At 50.2% G+C, this 18422-nt stretch overlaps 1 protein-coding gene across 14 annotated transcripts in view; it reads right to left on the minus strand.

Annotated features, from left to right (window-relative positions):
• NAV2 (neuron navigator 2) overlaps positions 1–18422 on the minus strand; it is an 856213-nt gene that overhangs the window by 20129 nt on the left and 817662 nt on the right. For 8 of the 14 annotated variants that reach the window (XM_027115202.1, XM_027115201.1, XM_027115197.1 and 5 more), the window contains 8 exons: positions 18078–18223; positions 15735–15743; positions 15156–15328; positions 7687–7840; positions 6523–6685; positions 5681–5781; positions 3240–3335; positions 1412–1580 (listed from right to left, as the gene is read on the minus strand). In XM_027115202.1, coding sequence (XP_026971003.1) covers positions 1412–1580; positions 3240–3335; positions 5681–5781; positions 6523–6685; positions 7687–7840; positions 15156–15328; positions 15735–15743; positions 18078–18223 — 1011 coding nt within the window. Of the gene's footprint in view, positions 1–1411; positions 1581–3239; positions 3336–5680; positions 5782–6522; positions 6686–7686; positions 7841–15155; positions 15329–15734; positions 15744–18077; positions 18224–18422 lie in introns of those variants that run through there. The other 6 variants (XM_027115198.1, XM_027115194.1, XM_027115199.1 and 3 more) reach the window with 2 other exon arrangements.

Below are 18422 nucleotides of genomic sequence, written 5' to 3' on the forward strand. Positions count from 1 at the left end.
TCTCTCCCCTTGTAGTGGGACTCTTCCTTCTTGCAAGGAGTTCATTCCAGCTGGTCCAAGCAGGGCTGACCCAGCACCTTCACCCCCCAAAGGGGTGGGCTTGTGACCAGGCTGGGCCAAAGCCTCTACCCGGTCACAACGACTGATTTGGTGATGAGCATTTGACCCACGGTGGGCCAGAATCACCCCTAAGAATTTCCTGTCACACTTGTCCAGAAAGACATTCTCTTTCTTCTAGGTTCCTAAGCTAGAAGGATGAATCTGGGCCACTCATCAGCTTTGTGCAGAAAGCTGAAAAAATAAGCAAAGCCGAGGTAGGCCTGGTCCTGATGGCACTGCTGGAGCGCCTGGATCCAGCTGCGCTTGAAGCCTATACCTGGATCTTCCAGGTACCTGAGCCTGTATGTTTCCTTTGGGCTAAAGCTAGTTTTGAGTAGGTTTCTGTCACTTGCAGCCCAAGGCCACAATTATGGGATGCCAACAAGATAAGGCCATGTGTGAGGCTCAAACAGGAACATGCTACTGGTCACCGGGCAGCAACCTTCATTCCCACTGATGAGGAATGTTGGGGTGCTTCTAGAAAACCTCCCAGTTAGGAAACAAAGCTTGCCTCAAACAACCCCAAAACTACAGTCAAGATGCCTTACAGGGAAGAAATAAGATACCGTGAAGGCTGAGCTTCGGACGGTGTTTAGTAATCTCTTCTTTAAGTGGTTCATAAAATATAGGAAGAAGGGGTTTTGCAGTCAAATGCGTTTGTGTCAGACTGGATCTCACAGCCTTTTTAACGGCAAGAGTCAGGACATGAAAGGACAGAGGCTTTAGAGAACCTGCATGGGAATAATGATGCCGGACTTATTTGGCCGTGAAACTTTTTTTTTTCCCCAAAAAATACTCTGTGAGTCTAAAGTGCCACAGAACTTTAGCCTCAGGCGCAGCCTCTTTAGGTGACGAGGCAGCTGGAAGCTCGAACAGCATCGTGCGTGGGCAGGAGCTTCACTGCTTCCGCAGGGTGCTCCGAGCCACTCCTCTCTGGCCCACAGAGCATCGTGGTTTCCCATCTGTAGAATGGGGCTGCATCCAAGGCTCGCCGGCAAGAGTAACTCACTGGTATCAGTGGAGCCCCGTTTCAACAGGGTTATTAAGATTCCATCATCTCAGAGTCACAAGGCTAACGGCACCTTTTGTTATGTAATTTCAGCCGTAAACTAAATTATTTGTTTCCGACGGTCGCTGAAAAAGCTGAAGACTGTTCAACTTGCTTAGGTGAGAGTAACTGTGGTGGATGGGGATCGAAATACAACCCACATATACACACACAAACGAAATCATGGCCACAGGTTCCCGTGCCAAGTCACAGAACAAAACCTACAATCCTGGAAGCTCCCACCACTGCAATGGGCTGGATTACCTTTGACGGCCACAGAGATGGTTGTGTTCTCTCCAACCAGGTAGCCACAGGGCAGAAGCTCGGGGGTCTCGGAGGTGTTGCTGCGCTTGATGTCCCCAATGCTGTAGCCGAGGACACTATCAGAGTTCAGCCCCAGCTGACTCACGGGGTCGACGTGAATGATGTACTCCTGGAAAATATAGAATAAAGACCCCGTCAAAGATGTGGCGAAAAATCTGCCCAAGACTCATGTCTTCACTGGGTGATTTACGATCGTCTCCTCTTTCCCAGCTGATGCCAGAGTTGAAATCGAGCTGTGGAACGAGGGGCAGAAGAGCTGACTTTCTCTAGGGAGGATGCCCTCATATCACAGGCCCCTTAAGGTACAGATCTATTCGGTTAGTGATGGGAGGGTGGGAAACCCTAACAAGATGGTGAACCAAGCACTGAAAAGTTAAGCCGCTTTTCCTGTAAGTTCAGCTGAAGTCTTAAAGACATTAGGGCCTGGGAATGGTGCTGGAAAATGCGTGAAAAAGTAATTCTGACGAGAAATCTCTCCACCAGCCCTTTCTTTTGGTTCAGGTCAAAGGCCATATAATGACAAAGGGAACAAAACCCCGGGCTGCTGGAAAAAAGCAGCTTAGAGTTTTAAACAAACAAACGTGTGTTTAATTTGGAAAGTGTTCCATCTTAGATGAGTGACCGGAAGGCTTTAGGTCAGTGAACTTGGAACGAAGTCCATGGGCTCTGTGGTGGCCACACGACTGAGGTGGAATCCTGATAACAAGTCTCTACCGTTAACGGTCTCACTTCCTCACGTGTGATGCCTCACAGGCTCTTTTCAGCCCCAACTGTGGTCTTTCTAATCCAGGGATGTCCCAACTGTCCATCAGCAGAGATAAGGTTTCCGCTGGGGCAGCAGGCTTGGTCTGCTCTAAGCCATTCCTGTCTCTCACCCCGTCTCATTTCTACACACTGGCCTGTCAAGATGGGAAGTGAGCTTGGGTCAAAGAACAGAATTTTCTCTCTGTGAAGCCACCTGAGTCTAGATGCTAGGAGACTAGAGTATACTAGTTAAAAGTCAGGTTTTCATGTCAGACCAACTCAACTAGACCAATGTGGTCTCCGGCACAGAAAATGTGGGCTATTCTTAATACTCAGGGGATGTGATTAATGAACACTTCCGGTTATGACCTACTTCAGGTCAATAGAAAAAAATGTACCAAAAGCTTCTTTCAAATCACCCAGTACGTCAGGTTCACCTAGATGCTCATTCGTAATTTCTCCTGTGGCAAACACCCACTCCAGTGATGTGATTAGAATGAAGAGAAAAATAACCGTGCCAACAGCCTTGACACCAGCCACGGATCAGAAGTCAATGTCACGCACAGCACAAATCACAGAGCTGGAAGTGTTGGCATGGGATGCAGGGTAAGTTGGATCAAATCCCCCTACCAAAATGAAGGGTGGAAGCATGACATCATAGCCCCAGAACACACGCTGCAAAACATACTCAACAGGACACAATTCTAAGGGGAAGAGAATGTAGACATTAGCAGTTCACTGTGAGAGGCTCATATAACCGCTCAAGACCAGGGAAGTGCCTCTCCCTGGCTGGCCAACCACTGCCAAGGGCAGATGAGAACAGTTGGTCCTGTTACCAGCCTATACTTACCATCCTCCTTCTGTTCCCTTGAGGGCCAGGGGACAAGTCCCGGCAACATAAGGATGTGGGAGAGGGATGTGGCCTGATGAATGACCAGGTTCGGGCCACAAACCGCCCTTTCCCCCCCGAGGCCCAGGCCCCCACTCGGGTGCACTGCCGTAGCTGTCTTCACGAAGCACTTACTTTGAACAGCCGTCTAACTACCCCGTCGAGCACGTCCCACTTCGTCTTGCCACTAACTCCAATGCAGCCGATGAGAAAGAGGTGGGGTCTGGAATCCTAAGGGCAAGGAAACGTCCGCAGGTGAAAAACAGGTGGCTCCTTTCTGACTCAGGTTAGCAGAGTACTCAGACTGTCTTAGAGCTCCGCCAATGGTTTGAGAGGGGAATAAAAGTCCTATTTGTTTTAACACCAGATGTAACTTGGACTGAATGTAATGGTCTTAAACACTTTCCTCCCCTATTGCTAAAACAGCAACCCGTGGGTTAGGAAGAGAGGATCTCCTCTCTGGAATCTAGAACCTTCTACCGACTGTGCACCTCATATGGTGTGTAGATCACACATCCCTTGCGGGGAATGCTCTCCCCTCTCCTTTCTGCCATCTTTCCCTTTCCAAACCTTGCTTACCAACTCACCTCTTCCAGGAAGCCTTCAATGATCAACCCACCAGGCTCAGAGCTCACACTGCTTCAACAGTTCTGTACGCAACTTACATGATGATATATTCTGCACGGTTTATTTTTAGGTATTTGTCTATCAGGTTTTGTCTCTTTGCTTGATCTTAAATTCCTTCAGGATGTTTTTATTTTTTCTTTTCTGTTTTTTATAGTATTGATTTCTTTTCTTCTAATTAAAAGTTAAAACATGTCTAATTCAGAAAACTAGTAAAACTCCAGGAAATTCACACAAAAGAATCTTTTTTTTTTTTTTTGCGGTACGTGGGCCTCTCACCGCTGTGGCCTCTCCCGTCGCGGAGCACAGGCTCCGGACGCGCAGGCTCAGCGGCCATGGCTCACAGGCGCAGCCGCTCCGCGGCATGTGGGATCTTCCCGGACCGGGGCACGAACCCGCGTCCCCTGCATTGGCAGGCGGACTCTCAACCACTGCGCCACCAGGGAAGCCCCAAAATAATCTTTGTTCTACTTCTTTTGCCTCTCTGCCCACAGGGCTCTGCATAGTGGGGGCTCACTGATCACTCTGATTAAAGGAAACTAATAGAACATTCCATTTTGTTTGGTTTTCAAATATCTGACATGCTGATAAGAATATAGAGTTAGGAGAGTGGAGGGAGGTGGGGAGAGGAGGGGGTGTATTTGGCGGTTAAGCAAAATCAGCAGAGAAAAGAAACAGTCTTGAAGTGAGATGATCGGCCCCATCACTTCCTTACAGCCTTAGGTAAGTGATGCTTGGTCTTGGGCTTCTCAACTGTAAAACGGAGATGATAAAATCTGGGCAGCCAAGCTCATCTGGATGCTGTGGTGATCCAGGACAAGACAACTTTGGAAAGTGACAGACTTCCGTAAAATGTAAGATCTATCCGTTTGTGTTGATGATCATTAGAATAAAATGCCTTCACAGATACCACCTGCGTTTATTAACAGACTGTTACAAGAATGGACGTCCCCCTTGACAGTCTATCACTCTACCAGCTAAGCTCTGAAAATGGAACTATTTTACGGATCTTTCTCAACTAGATCATGCTCAGACCCCTGGCAGCTCAAAATCCTGGGGCTACCCTCGTCAGTGAGACTAGACAGCCAGCCACAAAGTAGAATCCCCTGGCAGAGAAGTCTGGCTGCAGACGCTTTGTTTTGACGGGCACTGCAGGCTCCCAAGCTTTCGGAGCCTACGACAGCGTGCTGGCTAAAATACTCAGAACTAACAAGCAAACAAAAAAACCTCAAGGGACTTACATGAGGGGCTCACGAGGTCTTTTCCCACTTATCTGAGACATGATCATTCTCAGTATCCTTTAGATTTAATTGACGACTAAAAATCAACTTTGACTGTCAACCCTTGCCCTCACCCTAAAACAGTCTCTGACTGGCGTATGACCTCTAGATGCTGGAAGAGAACAGAAACCACTCAGAAAACTCAGATTCCCCAGCCTCAGTGAGTCAGGTTGCCCCACCATCTTCACTGCTAGCCACCTGTGTGCTCCTGGGCTTGACCACCTCTATCTCCCAGTTTCTACTTGGTCAGCAGCCTCTGATGACTGGATTAAAACAGGTGCTCTTGGTCGGATGAATTTGGGTGGCTTACTTCTGTACCTTCTGTGCTAAATGTGCTTAGCTGCCTTTGAAGTGCTTTGGGAATATACTAAATTCAGAAAAGCCGTTTCTGACTGATGTTAGTGTTTAGTTAGATACTTGAAAGTGGTGCAGTGTGGACCATTTTTAGAACCCTTTACACACTTTTCAAACACGAGAGACAGGGAGGGGCCGTTGGCTTACTTTCACGGTGTCAAAATGCTGCTGGGGAGTAGGGTTAGTTAGGGAAAGCGTTAGTACTATTTCCAAATCACCTCAGGCTCTGAGGTGATGGGGCGTGATGATGGAATCACTATGCTAGGTAGTTCTACCTGGGGAAGGGACAGGCCAAGCAGGGTAAGGGATCCAACTAACCTCCTTCCACTTCATTTCCTCCTGAAAGCTGACAACTATCTTAACATGCCTGCCTCCTTCCTTCCGAGCCGGGCATTCACCAGTGTCATCCAGCAACATGTCTGCGAATGGAAAACATCAACAGCCTTAGGCACACGGGGACAGCAAAGCCGGCTTCCTGACACCCCCGCTGCTTGTCGGCACAGCAGCGGGACAGACCAGGTGTCGTGGTGCAGGGGAAGTGGGATGGGGGGTGGCGGGGGGAGAGGGCAGAATGCAGAACGCAACCACAGAAACCAACAGTGGACCAATCAAGGAGCCAGCGGGCTGACGATGTACCTTTGCCAAACGGAAGTGCGAGGGAGACTCAACCAAAACGACAGCAAGAGCGGCGTCACGGATAATAAGTCAAAGCATCAGCCTCGATATGCTTACACGCAGATCTGTGTGATCTGCCTAGATCACACTCGCTCATTATTGAGCCAGCCTGAATCCAGCCCCAAGGCAGGAAGGTCGTAAACCAAGCCAGCGTCCCAATCGGCTACCGAGGGCAGGTGGGGCAGGGGGCGGGTGGTATGCAGCATACGGCTTGCAGGTCAGCCTCTTAAAACGGATCAAACAGAACTCAGCATGGTGGGCGAGGGGAGCCAAGCTCATGGCTTGGAGAAGTTGGGGCGCTGCAGCAAAGCATGACAGCAGTCTAATGGCTGGGCTCATGTTGGTAGCAGACGCACACCCACACGCACGTACATCCTAAGCACACACGCGCCCGCTGACTCTCCATTTGATCTGCTGATCTGCTCGTCTTGGGGCTCTTGCTTAGAGACCAGAGTGCCAGCTGCAGGCCCTGTGACGCCACTCACCCAGGCTGCTGGACTCAGCGAGGTTCAGGCTGTGCTGGGAGAGCCCCATGGACTGCCTTGGGGAGGTGGAGAGGGACGCCTGGGAGGGCGCCCGGCTGCAGCCACTGCCTTGAGACTCCGACTTCAGCCGGTCGTTCTCAGCTTTCAGCTTCTCTATTTCACTCTGCGAAGGGTAAGGGAGAAGCTCACTTATTAGGCAGCTACAATGCGAACAAGCCTTTCCTAGAGGAGGGAATTGAAAGTTCCCTGCAGAGATCAAGTGCATATCCCAGCCATGGAGGCAGAATAAGTTACACCAACAGAGAGATTCAACAGTGGTCACTGCCTTTGCTGTATACACAAGACCTCTCTCTTTTGGGTTTTTTTTTTTGGCTGTGAGGCATGTGGGATCTTAGTGCCCCGACCAGGGATCGAACCCGCACCGCCTGCATTGGAAGGTGAAGTCTTAACCACTGGACTGCCAGGGAAGTCCCCCAAGACCTCTCTGGCACAGGAGGGTCCGAGAGCTGGCCTTTCACAAGACCTCAGAAATGTTTCCCAGAATCTGGGTGGTAAGTGGAAAAAGTCTTATCTAAGAAGTTTGAAAACTCTGGGTTTCTCAACCCAGACCTCTACTGCAGGACTTCTCAGAGCCTTTAATAAGTTGGTATGCATTGTGAATCTGAGAGGGGCACATAGTGTGCAACATTTCCCAAACATTTTTGATCAAGGAGCCTTCTTTTCACAGTTTCTTATGGAACGAGCGTTTCACGGAAATTCCTCTGGGAAACGCTGCTCTCCAGTGAAAGCCGATTTAGTAGAATCCACAGTGGTCTTTCATTCCATGAATACTTAAAAAGAACCTACTATGTGTTAATAAGCACTGGTCCTACATCCAGAGAAAGGGATGCAAAACAGAACAGCTCAGAGACTCAAATGCCTTCAATCCGTGTCAAAAGGTGAGAGGGGCCGTAGGAACAAATCTATAGGGATTCAGATGAGGGCACTACACTAACTCTTCCAGTTGCAGGACTTGGAAAGGCTTGGCAGAGGAAGAAGCATCAGGCTGAGCCTTGAGGGAAGCTTCCAATCTAGATGTGGAGAAGGCTATCCCAGCGGAGGGAGCGTGGCAGGAGCAGCTCCTCCCCGGGCAGCCTGGGGCTCCGCCGCACTCCCGGATCTCACCTGCATCCTGTTCATGGCCTCCCGCAGCTGGTCCAGCTGGTGTGCAGAGCTGAGGGCTTCCAGGCGGATGTCGGTCAGCTTCATCTCCTTGTCTCTCAGCTCGTTTCGGAGCTGCATGACCGTCTCAGCTTCACTGTCCATGCACTCCGAGATGCTAGGGAAAGAGGAGTGTTACTGACCAGGGCGGCTCTGAGTTCAGCTCCTTTTAGCCCTCCACTGACCACCACGTCATCATCAGGTCTGCTAAAGAGTAACCCCGTATAACCAGCTGCCCGGTGCTTCCCGGAAGTGACAATATCGAAAGCACCTGAAATTCACAGACTTCATTAGTTCTCTACACTCTTTCTTTGCAGAGCTCTGGCAATCTGAATGGCTCCGGTATGCCTTTCAGCCAAATTCCAGTGATCTGGGGATAAACAGGAGCCAGCAAAAGGGAACGGTAACCTTGGGGGTTTGAAACCCTCCGTGATGTGTACACAGCTGGGCCCCTATAAAGATACAACATGGCCCTTGATAGCTAAACCCACTCAGAGAAATGAAGTCAACTGTCTGTTGTAAAGGCAGACAGGGTCAGACAGCTGAGGGTGATTTTTATTTGCCAAAAAGGGGAAGAAACCAAAAGACACGGGTGGAAGATGCTAGTCTGTTTCTGGTCACATTCTAAAGCCCTAAAGGTGTCTAGAGGGAGAAACATTCTTTCATTCCCCCACCCCCCATACTGCTTAATAAGCCCATGGCAAGGAAGAGAAACATCTCAGGTAGTTAGCAGAGAGTGATGTGACATGAAAGCCAAAATTTTATCTGAAAACATGCAACAGTGTGGTGAGCTGTCCTCCTTCCCCAGCTGGACACCAGATCAGGAGACTGTGGGACCCTGTGAGTCCCTCTGTTTTAAGAGGTGGACCTTCCAGGCTGGGTTCCTTATTCGATTACTTAGGTTTGCCTTTCAGGTACTGGCAAGTCAGCACAAACTGGAAGATCATAAAAGTCATGAGGAATTGCAATGTTAGAAAAGATAGCTTCTACTAAAAAAAAAAAAAAAAAGTTCGGTTGATTTCAAAGATTATAGGAGCTGAGGTGTGGGGTGATCCAGAAGAGAAAGCTTTGACATTTCTTGGAACTAAAACAGAAAGAAGAAAGGAAAAATAGCCCAAGTTCATGAAGTTACAAAGCTGAAGGTGATTATCTCTGAACGACATGGTGAGCACGTGGTCTCTGCAGAAATAATCACTCGAGCCCTCTCTCCAGGACCCAAGTACTGGATTTGAGGCCAAACCAAACCTGACCTGTGAAACTGGGAGAGGGAGTGGAAATGTTAATTGCCAAAGGAGAGCCATGATAATTGTTAAAAGAGATGTATTTCAGGGGCAGAAAGGACTAGAAGAAAAATGTAACGCCTGAACAGCCAAATCTTTTTGTGGCTACTTTCTTGACCTGAACCCTGAACGGTTCTGAGAGATACAAAATCATCTCCTATTTTAAAACGTTGTCAGCATCCAAGAAAACTTCTCCGCTTCAAAATCTGAAACCTCCGACAGACCCTCGAAAAATCTAATAATTATTCCCATTTCATACCTATGAGAAGCTGAGGCCAACAGATTTGGGACTAAAAGGGCTAGAGAGACAGTAATGTCTTTAGAAATCAGATCCTCCTCTGCCCCCGCCAACCCCCCAGCTCTCTGTGCTTTGGATAGCCTGTGGTTTGTAGGGTTTAACTATACAGTCATACTTTCTTTGGTTTGGGAGGTTTCCGAGGGGAGCTTGCAAAAACTGGTTCTTTCTTGGGGAAGGACTATGGTTTCTGGGTTTAAATGGAGTGTAAAGTCTGAACAAAGTTCCACCGTGACATTCTGGTCTTCGCCAAACCATGTCCTGCATAGATCTCGAAGATGCCAGTTCACTGCAGAGAACAATCAGCTTTAGTCCACCCTGTCTGTCTGTCTGTCTGTCACACGGCAAGGCGCTTTGCTCCAGTCTCCTTCACGTGGCCTGTGCTTTTTCCCCAGAAAGCTTTCTCAGCAAGAGAGACAACATCTCCTCCGCACCCACTTTGTGGAATTTATCACATGGGTTACTTTGTGAAGCTTGGCCAAACAATGACTTTACAAAGGGAAGCGAACTAAAAGGAAGAAACTCTGCCGGGAGTCCAAGGCCCTCCCGTGCCCCCCACAGATCGGCCAGTTCTCAGAAGCACAGCACAGCGAGGCCGCACAGGAGGGGTGGCCTACAACAGAGGTGATGTTGAAAACAAGCCCCAGCTAAGAGTTAGTCCCCCTGGGCCTACTGCCCAGGACAGAACCTTCTCCCTTGGCTCTGCCGAGTCACTGATAATCCCTCCCTGCATGGCCCCTGGCTCCCCTGGGACCAGGGTTCTTCTCTGCCTCATCTGTAGTATCTGATCACACTGATCGGCACATAATGTTGACTGAATACATAGACCACTGTGTCAGGCATCTGTAGCGTATTATTTAATGCACTACGTACACTACTAACTTTCGGGAAGAGACACTACAATTATCTCCATTTTAAAAACGGGGAGGCTGAGACAGAAAGAAATTGACATGCCCATTAAAAATGGGAGAATCAGGGCTTCCCTGGTGGCGCAGTGGTCGAGAGTCCGCCTGCCGATGCAGGGGACACGGGTTCGTGCCCCGGTCCGGGAGGATCCCACATGCCGCGGCGCGGCTGGGCCCCGTGAGCCATGGCCGCTGAGCCTGCGCGCCCGGAGCCTGTGCTCCGCGGCGGGAGAGGCCACAGCAGTGAGAGGCCCGCGTACCGCAAAAAAAAAAAAAAAAAAGGTGAGAATCAGTAACAAGTCTGATGGGTCTGCTTAACTCCAGGGTGCAAGCTCCTGGACTTCATCCAGTAGGCGTGGATGGACACACACTGGTCCCCTCTATGGACCACTTACTGAAGCAACCCGATGTTAATTTTTCCTACTCAGCCCCTAACACTTAATCCCAGCATATTCCTGCCGTCACGCCCAGGAGGCAGGGCTGGGGGCAGACCTAACTTTACACACCCTAGTGTGGGAAACGCTGCCTTCCCACACGGCCATTCCTTCCGCCCACGGGGTAGGAACTTTTCTGAGCCCCGACTCCTCTGCCTTTGGTTTCTTCTTTGAACGCCCTCTCGCGTCTAGATCTGCACTTTCTTACAAACCCTTCAAGGCTGGAAAGAAGCATTTGCTCTCTGCCCACGCTTTGGAAAATCAGACCCAAAGCAAACATCTCTAGTGTGCATGGATGCTGTGGAATGTCAGGAAAGGGCTGCCGAGCCAAACGGTGGGCCCGCCTGCCCGCCCGGTCCCTATGGGGAAAGTGGTTTGGGGGAGCGCTCCTGCTACAGGCTCCGGGAGCCCCGTACGCTGAATGTATCGCTGCTTGGCCGCCCGGCAGCGTCTGGCCCAGTGACTACTCCCGCCCCCAAACAGTTTCTTCTCTCTGCTTCTGGGTTTCCACCCACCTCGCTGGCTGCTCTACTTCCTCTTCCTGAACCTCAGATATGAGAGAGCCCCAGAGCTCAGTCCTTGCCCCTCTGCCTCTTCGCCATCTCCATTCAATCCCTTGGAGAATCCCTCCAGCTTCCCAGCTTTCGAAACCACCACGGAGGCCACATCTCCCAAACCTCCACCTCCAGGAACTCCAGGCTGGCTGGCATCTCGACAGGGATGTCTCCTGGGCATCTCAAGCTTCGCACGGTCAAACCAGAGCCGCTGATCCCCACCTGGCCCCACTCATGGAGTGTGTCTCCCACTCATGCCAGAAACAACGCCACCACACACCGAAGTCTTCAAGTGGCAGGTCTAGGAATATTCAAGGACTCTTCTTCCCTCACAATCCACATCACCACGTGCCCTCAACTTTCCTTCCAGAATATATCCCAAGTCCATCCGGGACTCACTCATTCCACCTAGTATCTGAACGCCCGCGAAACAGACCACCTACCTCCACGGAGCTTCAGCTGTAGACTGGGGGGCAGGGGCAAAGAAAAAATAAGCAAGGAAAAGCTCCACGGCAGATGGCGATATTTGCAGCGGTGAAAAATAAAACGGGCAGGGGGCTGCTGGGAGTGCTGGCTGGTGGGGGGGTGTTTTAGGCAAGGTGCCTAGGCCAGGCCTTACGGATGGGGTAGTAACACTGAGCAGAGGCCTGGAGGAAGTGGATCTCTGGGGAGGAGCACACCAGGCAGAGGGCACCGAAAGGGCAAAAGGCCCGGGGAGGTGGGGGTGTGAGTGGCCAGTTCAAAGAACAGGAAATGGGCCAGAGCAGCTGGTGGAGAGAGTGGCCGTCAGCCTCTTCCATGGTCTCCCTCCTCCACTCCTGCCCCACTATGTCCCTGACCCCCTGAACGGAGACTCCCACCTTTGTGAAGCTAATTCAGATGATCTCACGCTCCTGCTGAAAACTCTCCAAAGCCTACTTATCACACAGGACATCAGCTGCAAGTTCACCTTGGCTTCAAAGCCTCACATGGCCTGGGCGCCGCCTCTGCATGGCCGGCCTTCCTTCCCACCACTTCCTCACGCGCCCGTGACGCGGCAGCCAGGCTGGCTAGCCTCCCCTTTCTCACACACACCGGGCCTGCTTCTGGGTTCTGTCGGGAGGGCTGCCCTGCTTGCTGGCAGGCAGAGTCGGCCACGGGTTTACGATGGCCCACCTCCTTCCCCTCCCGGGCACACTCATGTCACGTCTTCCCGCCAAGGTCGGAAGCCCTGCTCAGTGGACGGTGGGAAGAGGCCTGGCCCACGACACATGCCTGCAGGGCCTCCACACTCTCTCCCCTCCCCGCTTGCTGGCTGGACACTCAGCAGAGGACACGGGCCCGCGGGACAGAGGGAGCCTTGGTGCCGGCATCACCACACGGCAGGCCGCCTGCCCATGAGTGTTATCTGTGTTGGGTCTGGAAGGAAGCAGAGACCGACAGTCGCAGGTAAAGGCGCTGACCTTTGCGACTGAGTTTGTCACAGCAGCTAGTGTTACCAACGAGAACTAACGAGGGGTTCTTCCTGGCACACAGATCTCGGCTGAAACGTCATCTCCTCAGAGGGGCCTTTCTGGACCCCCGTCTGCAGTTGCTACCAAGGTACTCTGTATCCCAACACACTGTTTCCGTTCCCAGCATGAACCCTTGGCACTATCTGATTCTTCTAGTTTATCCAGATTTCTGTGCTTAATGCCCGTCTCTCCCCCTGACATACAGGGTCTACACCGGAGTTAGGACGTGATTGTCTCGTACACTGTCACCGGAGCCAAGAACAGCGCCTGGCACGGAGCAGATGCCAGGAGATGCAGCTCTACCGTGTCACGTCCCCGTAGTCCCTAATCCCCAGGGGTGGTTAATATTCTCTTTGGTCTCTCCAGAACCGTCTTGGGTAGTGTCCTGCTCACACAGGCTGGCATATGAGAAGTTTATACCAATACATAAAGAACAGATGAAGAGTTCCTTTTTCTCCTGGCCGGGAAACGAACAACTGGATTGAGATGCTCCGGGATGATGGCAGGTGAGTCACGGGCAGCTTGTCCTTTATTTACCTCTTGGGCACTCTTCAGGTCAAACAGGACTCACGCTCCTGAACACCAGTCTAACCCTCACACCAGCACACGGGGCCTCAGGCGGGCACTGCACTCCAGCGCTCCTCTCTACCCCCCCGCTCGGGGTTTCACCCTTGCCCAGAATGGACGTGCCCGTCCGCACAGCCTCCCTCTTACCAGGGTGCTCCCCGAGAGAAGAGGAGCTGCTGACCTAAGTAAAGCAGACACCCTGAGAAGGCCATGCTTCACTGGTAGGTGGGTTCATAAAAAAGTCCGGGCTCTACGCTCTGTCTCCTTCTTGCACTGCCTGTCGTGTGTGCAGTCCGGGCAGGCGACGTGCTACGAAGGCCTGGCCCATCCTCTCGCCTGCACCCATCTGGTGAGCTGGCTTTGGGGACGCTGATGCAGGCCGCTGTCTTCTGCGGGCGGAGTGGACCTGGGGATGGCGCCAGACCTGACCTCCTGAGATCGGAAGGAGGTTGCCCTGCACGCACGGGATCTGAGTCGGCCCTCACGAGCACCCAGTGAGGCAGATCCCATTTTCACCAGTGAAGAAACTGCGGTGTCTACCACTACCCCCACCCCTTGTCCAACCCTAGCTCGCTGGCTGTTCTGACCCCAGCCACAGCGGTCCTCTTTCCCCAGGCACTGTCTTATCTCGCAGAAACTGCCTTTGCAGACCACCTGAGCTCTGGTTCCTCTTTCACTCCTCGCCTGGTTATGCCAAGGGCTCTGATGGAACTCAGCCCTAGCTCTGACTGCCCTATTGCAGGGGCAATCCTTTTCACTGCTGCAGGGAGTCAGCGGTGCCACCTTCTGAACAGACACCTGGGTCCCCGCCTGTCTGTCCCAAGCCATTCCTGACCTCTTTCTAGATTCTCGGCCTCATGTTTTGAGATGGGGCCCTGATGGAACAGTGCTCAATGGGTGCTCGGTGGAAAGCACGGGAGGTTGGCTGGGCAAGAGGAGATGACTCTTCCCTTCTGTGTACCCCTCCGCCAAGGGCAACAGCACCTAAGGCAAGGCCAAAGGAGCAATCGCCCGTCTCACTAACCAGCTGTGTTCCCAAAGGGCTCTGTGCAAACTGACTCATTACAGTCGACTGGGTGAGTTCATGGTGATGAGTCACTTGACGAAATATAGAGCCCTTTGGTAAAGAGAAGCGTCACTGAATTGCTCTGTTTTTTTAAAGTCTTATTTCTGAGTGCTGACCTCAGAGAAAGAGTCAACACTAAATGTCGATCAAAGAAGAAAAGTATAATCTCTCTAAGCCCCGTCACCCAAGTGAACCAGAATTTCAGCCCAAACTGCCAACACTTATACCATCATCTCCCTGTCAGAGCACAACGGCTGTTGTGCTCTTCACATCCGCTTATCTTGTTCAATCCTTAGGATAGGATAAGGAGACAACCATTATCCCAATTTGACAAAGAAATGGAAACAAAGAGAGGTTAAGCCGCTTGCCCAAGATCAGCCAGCTAATTATTAATTAATTAATTAATTAATTAATTATTTGCAGTACGCGGGCCTCTCACTGTTGTGGCCTCTCCCGCTGCGGAGCACAGGCTCCGGACGCGCAGGCTCAGCGGCCATGGCTCACGGGCCCAGCCGCTCCGCGGCATGTGGGATCTTCCCAGACCGGGGCACGAACCCGCGTCCCCTGCATCGGCAGGCGGACTCTCAACCACTGCGCCACCAGGGAAGCCCCCAGCCAGCTAATTATGCACACCGATGCCAGCAGAACAGAAACTCATTTCCCTTCTCTTTTAAACTCTCTGGTCCTAAAACACCGGAAGAATGTGCACGGTCTTATGAATGCAAGACACAAAGGACCCCAAGGAACATTGCAGGACTCCTAGCCATTCCTGCTGGAGAGGGTTCCCAGGGCCCAAAGGTGCCGTCTGACCCGAGTGACCCCGGCAGACACAGACTTACAGAGAATTGGAGTGAGAGTTCCTCAGCAGGGGAGTGGAGCCCATGGGACCATTGTGTGGCAACTTTGGTGAGGAAGGCAGAGAAGAATCCGTCATCTCCTCAATGTCTGAATGAGAGGATGCCGACTTGGGGGACTTCTTCTTCCCGAAGGCTTGCTTGAAGGAGCTGCGTAACTGAATACACAAGACCGTCAGCCTGGCAGGAGCTGAGACCACCCCTTAGGCCCCGGCAAAACGGAGACATGCAGAGTGAACAGCAAATTACTTCTCCCACGCTTTCCCCCCAGCAATGGAAAAGGTTCCCAACAGCTCTCTCAAATCAGTGCATTAAGGGAAGAAGAGTTATCTGGTGTCGACAGCTCAGGGGACTGGACCTGTGGATAACATTCCATGCCTACTCTTGGCTCAAGACTAGATGCCAACAGCAGGACAGAGCCTGGCTCAGCAGATGGGTGTCGAGAGGAGGAGGTGACACAGCAACAAAGTGGGGTGCTCAGACACGGTGACGGATGCAGATGAGGTTAGTCATATCAATGGATGGGTTAGCTTGGTATCTGATATTCACGTTGGTCTTGCTTACCTCATTGACCTGCCAGAGAAAACGCAAGCAAAAATGGGGAAGGGGAAGGAAAAAAGACAATTTTTAACAGAGAAAGCCAGTGACAGGGAAAGCTTCGGACTTTTCAGACATGACATGGCTAATCATAAACACCATACAGAGAGGAGGTTTCCGGTAGGATCAAGAACCTTTCAAAGCATTAAGGGCATCCTCCTCTATTATGGAAGGAGAGGAAGAGAGAGTCTGGAGGCCCCTATAATCCGAGCTCTGCAAGCTTCTCTGTCTGGTTGAAATGACTGTCCCACCTTCCTATACTCCTCACTCTTTTCTGGCCTTTTATCAGTCATCTCTAAGCCTTATTATTATTATTATTATTATTTTTTGGCATGTCTTCTTTTCTTAGCAAGGGTAGCTTCTTTGCTGCACTGGTCCCAACATGGCTGCATAGCTCTTTGATATGTACACTTAGGAGCTGCTGCAGTCCTTCTATACACGTAATATGATAAAAGCAGAAAATTAGCTGTCTCGCTTCTTGCTCAAAAAAATGATATTTTAAAGAAATGTATTAACCATCTTGGGGAAAAGGAACTGGTATATCACAGATTCCCCAAACCATGAGATGGATCTGAAAATTCTAGGGAGAACATAAAGAATTTAAAGTGCGAGGTCTGCTCTGAAAGCCATGATAAGCTTGTATTTTTCTAGGCCAAAAAATGAAGTTTCATTTTGAAAAATGTCTCTTAAAAAGTAATTTCCTTTTTCTAAAGTCTTTTTTCTCCTACTGAAAACGTATTCTGGACATTTTCTTAGCCATTGTGAAATTCAGAAGATGGGCCATTCTGAAATAATGGGAATTGTCTCCCATCAAAGTTTCACCCGTAACAATCTGCATGTCCAGCTTGTGGGCGAGTCTGGATCTCATTTCTCTCCCATTTCCTACTTATGGCCGTATTTCCAGAGAGTAGTCCTAGAAAGAGAAGGATCTGGTATACATCAACCTAAATCCTTGCCCTCAACCTCTGGTAAAATGCTCGGCATTAGAGCAGATGATAAAGATTAGACAAAAGCAAGCTCTGGGATTCCCTGAGGGTGCCAATTATCCATCCTCCCCAATTGCACCGGTGACCAAGAGTGGTCTTAAAATAAACAAGTTTTATTTCCTGAATTAAAGAAAATGGATAATCATGATTTTTCATAGAAAATAATTCTCATCACTGTGATAATTAAATCAGACCGTATTTATCAACAGCACATTAGAAACATGAGTTAATTCTGTGGGTTTAAGTCACAGCAAATGAGTTGACTAAAAGCCATTAGTAACATAAGGAAAAATTTCATCGGAACAATGAGAGGACCACACTGAACTGGCCTTTCGGCTTGCCTCCGATGCGAGCCATCAATAAGCAAAATGACGAAATCCTCGACTCCTCCATCAGGAGACCTCGCCACCCATCCAAGATAACACAAGATGAGGGGGAAGTGCATGGAATGAATGAGGACGATGAAGCTACTGTGAAAACACGATGCTGTCAGCATGGACAAACGGGGCCTTGTGAGTCCTGGCCAACTTCAGATCAACCTGGGGTGTCCCTGCACTGAAGTCGGCGGGCAGCAAACGTCTGTCAGAACTGTCACAGCCCTGACAGCAGAACTAAAAACTGGGTGGGGAGAGGGGAGCGGAATTTCCCAAGAAGAATGGGAAACACTGTTCAAGAGGCCACTGTACAGAAGGCCAAGTAGCTCGATGGGATTATGGAAACATGGAGAAGCACTGCATTGGACACTGGTTCTATTATATTTGCTATTTTGAGGTATGATCCCCCACCCCCCGCCAATTTAGAACCGCTCACTAACTGCTAACAACTACATTATGAAGCTTTTACTTACAGCAAATGGTCGAAAACATTTCAAAGACAAGGCTGGGTGATTTAATGCTATCATAGGCAATTATGTAAATAAATAGATAAGGACTACGGTTAATGATGGGATAACTAGTGATACATATTCCAAAAACTACTTTGGAACTAAGGGAAAAACCACTTAAGAGTAACTTCGCTCTAGTAACTGGAACTCTGTGGCCAGCCTATGATTAGGAAGAAATGACACATATGAAATGAAAGATGAGTGCTTCACGTAGTCTCATGAAACAGAAAAACTACAAAGAGGCAGTTATTTCATAAATCCTAGGGTTTGACTGAGCACCACACTGATTTTAGTAGAAACCTGTCCACAAGCCACTTCTCTGGATCGACTCCCGAAGGCCTATGTCGTGAAGGTAAGAGCTAGCCTGGGCTTTATCTGGGGCACACCGTTTCCAAGCCTGACTCTGCTAGTGCCCACGAGAGTCTTTGGATGCACACTTACCCAATTCTTTCTCTTCTTCTTCTTTGAATCACTCTCTATGTTGCTGCCCACGCTGGAGTGACTGGTGGCACTGTTGATGCTGGAGACGCTGTCGGAGGAGTGCTGTCTGCGGATACGGAGGTCTGCGGACTGGGAGGTACCATTTCCTGGAGACCCAAGGCAGGACATCAGGAGTTGCTGACTGGAGCCCCTTCCTTTGCCCCAGGATTTACACCTAAATCCACACACCCAAGGACTAGGAGCTATTTCCCATTAGACATCACCTTCTGTTCCGCAATGCTGGGTTTTTTTTAAATTAAAAAAATTTTTTTTTTTTGCGGTACACAGGCCTCTCACTGTTGTGGC

Source organism: Aethalodelphis obliquidens, unplaced genomic scaffold (genome assembly GCF_003676395.1).
Source record: "Aethalodelphis obliquidens isolate GAN/ISIS:26980383/991018 unplaced genomic scaffold, ASM367639v1 scaffold14, whole genome shotgun sequence".
NCBI classification, from domain to species: Eukaryota; Metazoa; Chordata; class Mammalia; order Artiodactyla; family Delphinidae; genus Aethalodelphis; species Aethalodelphis obliquidens.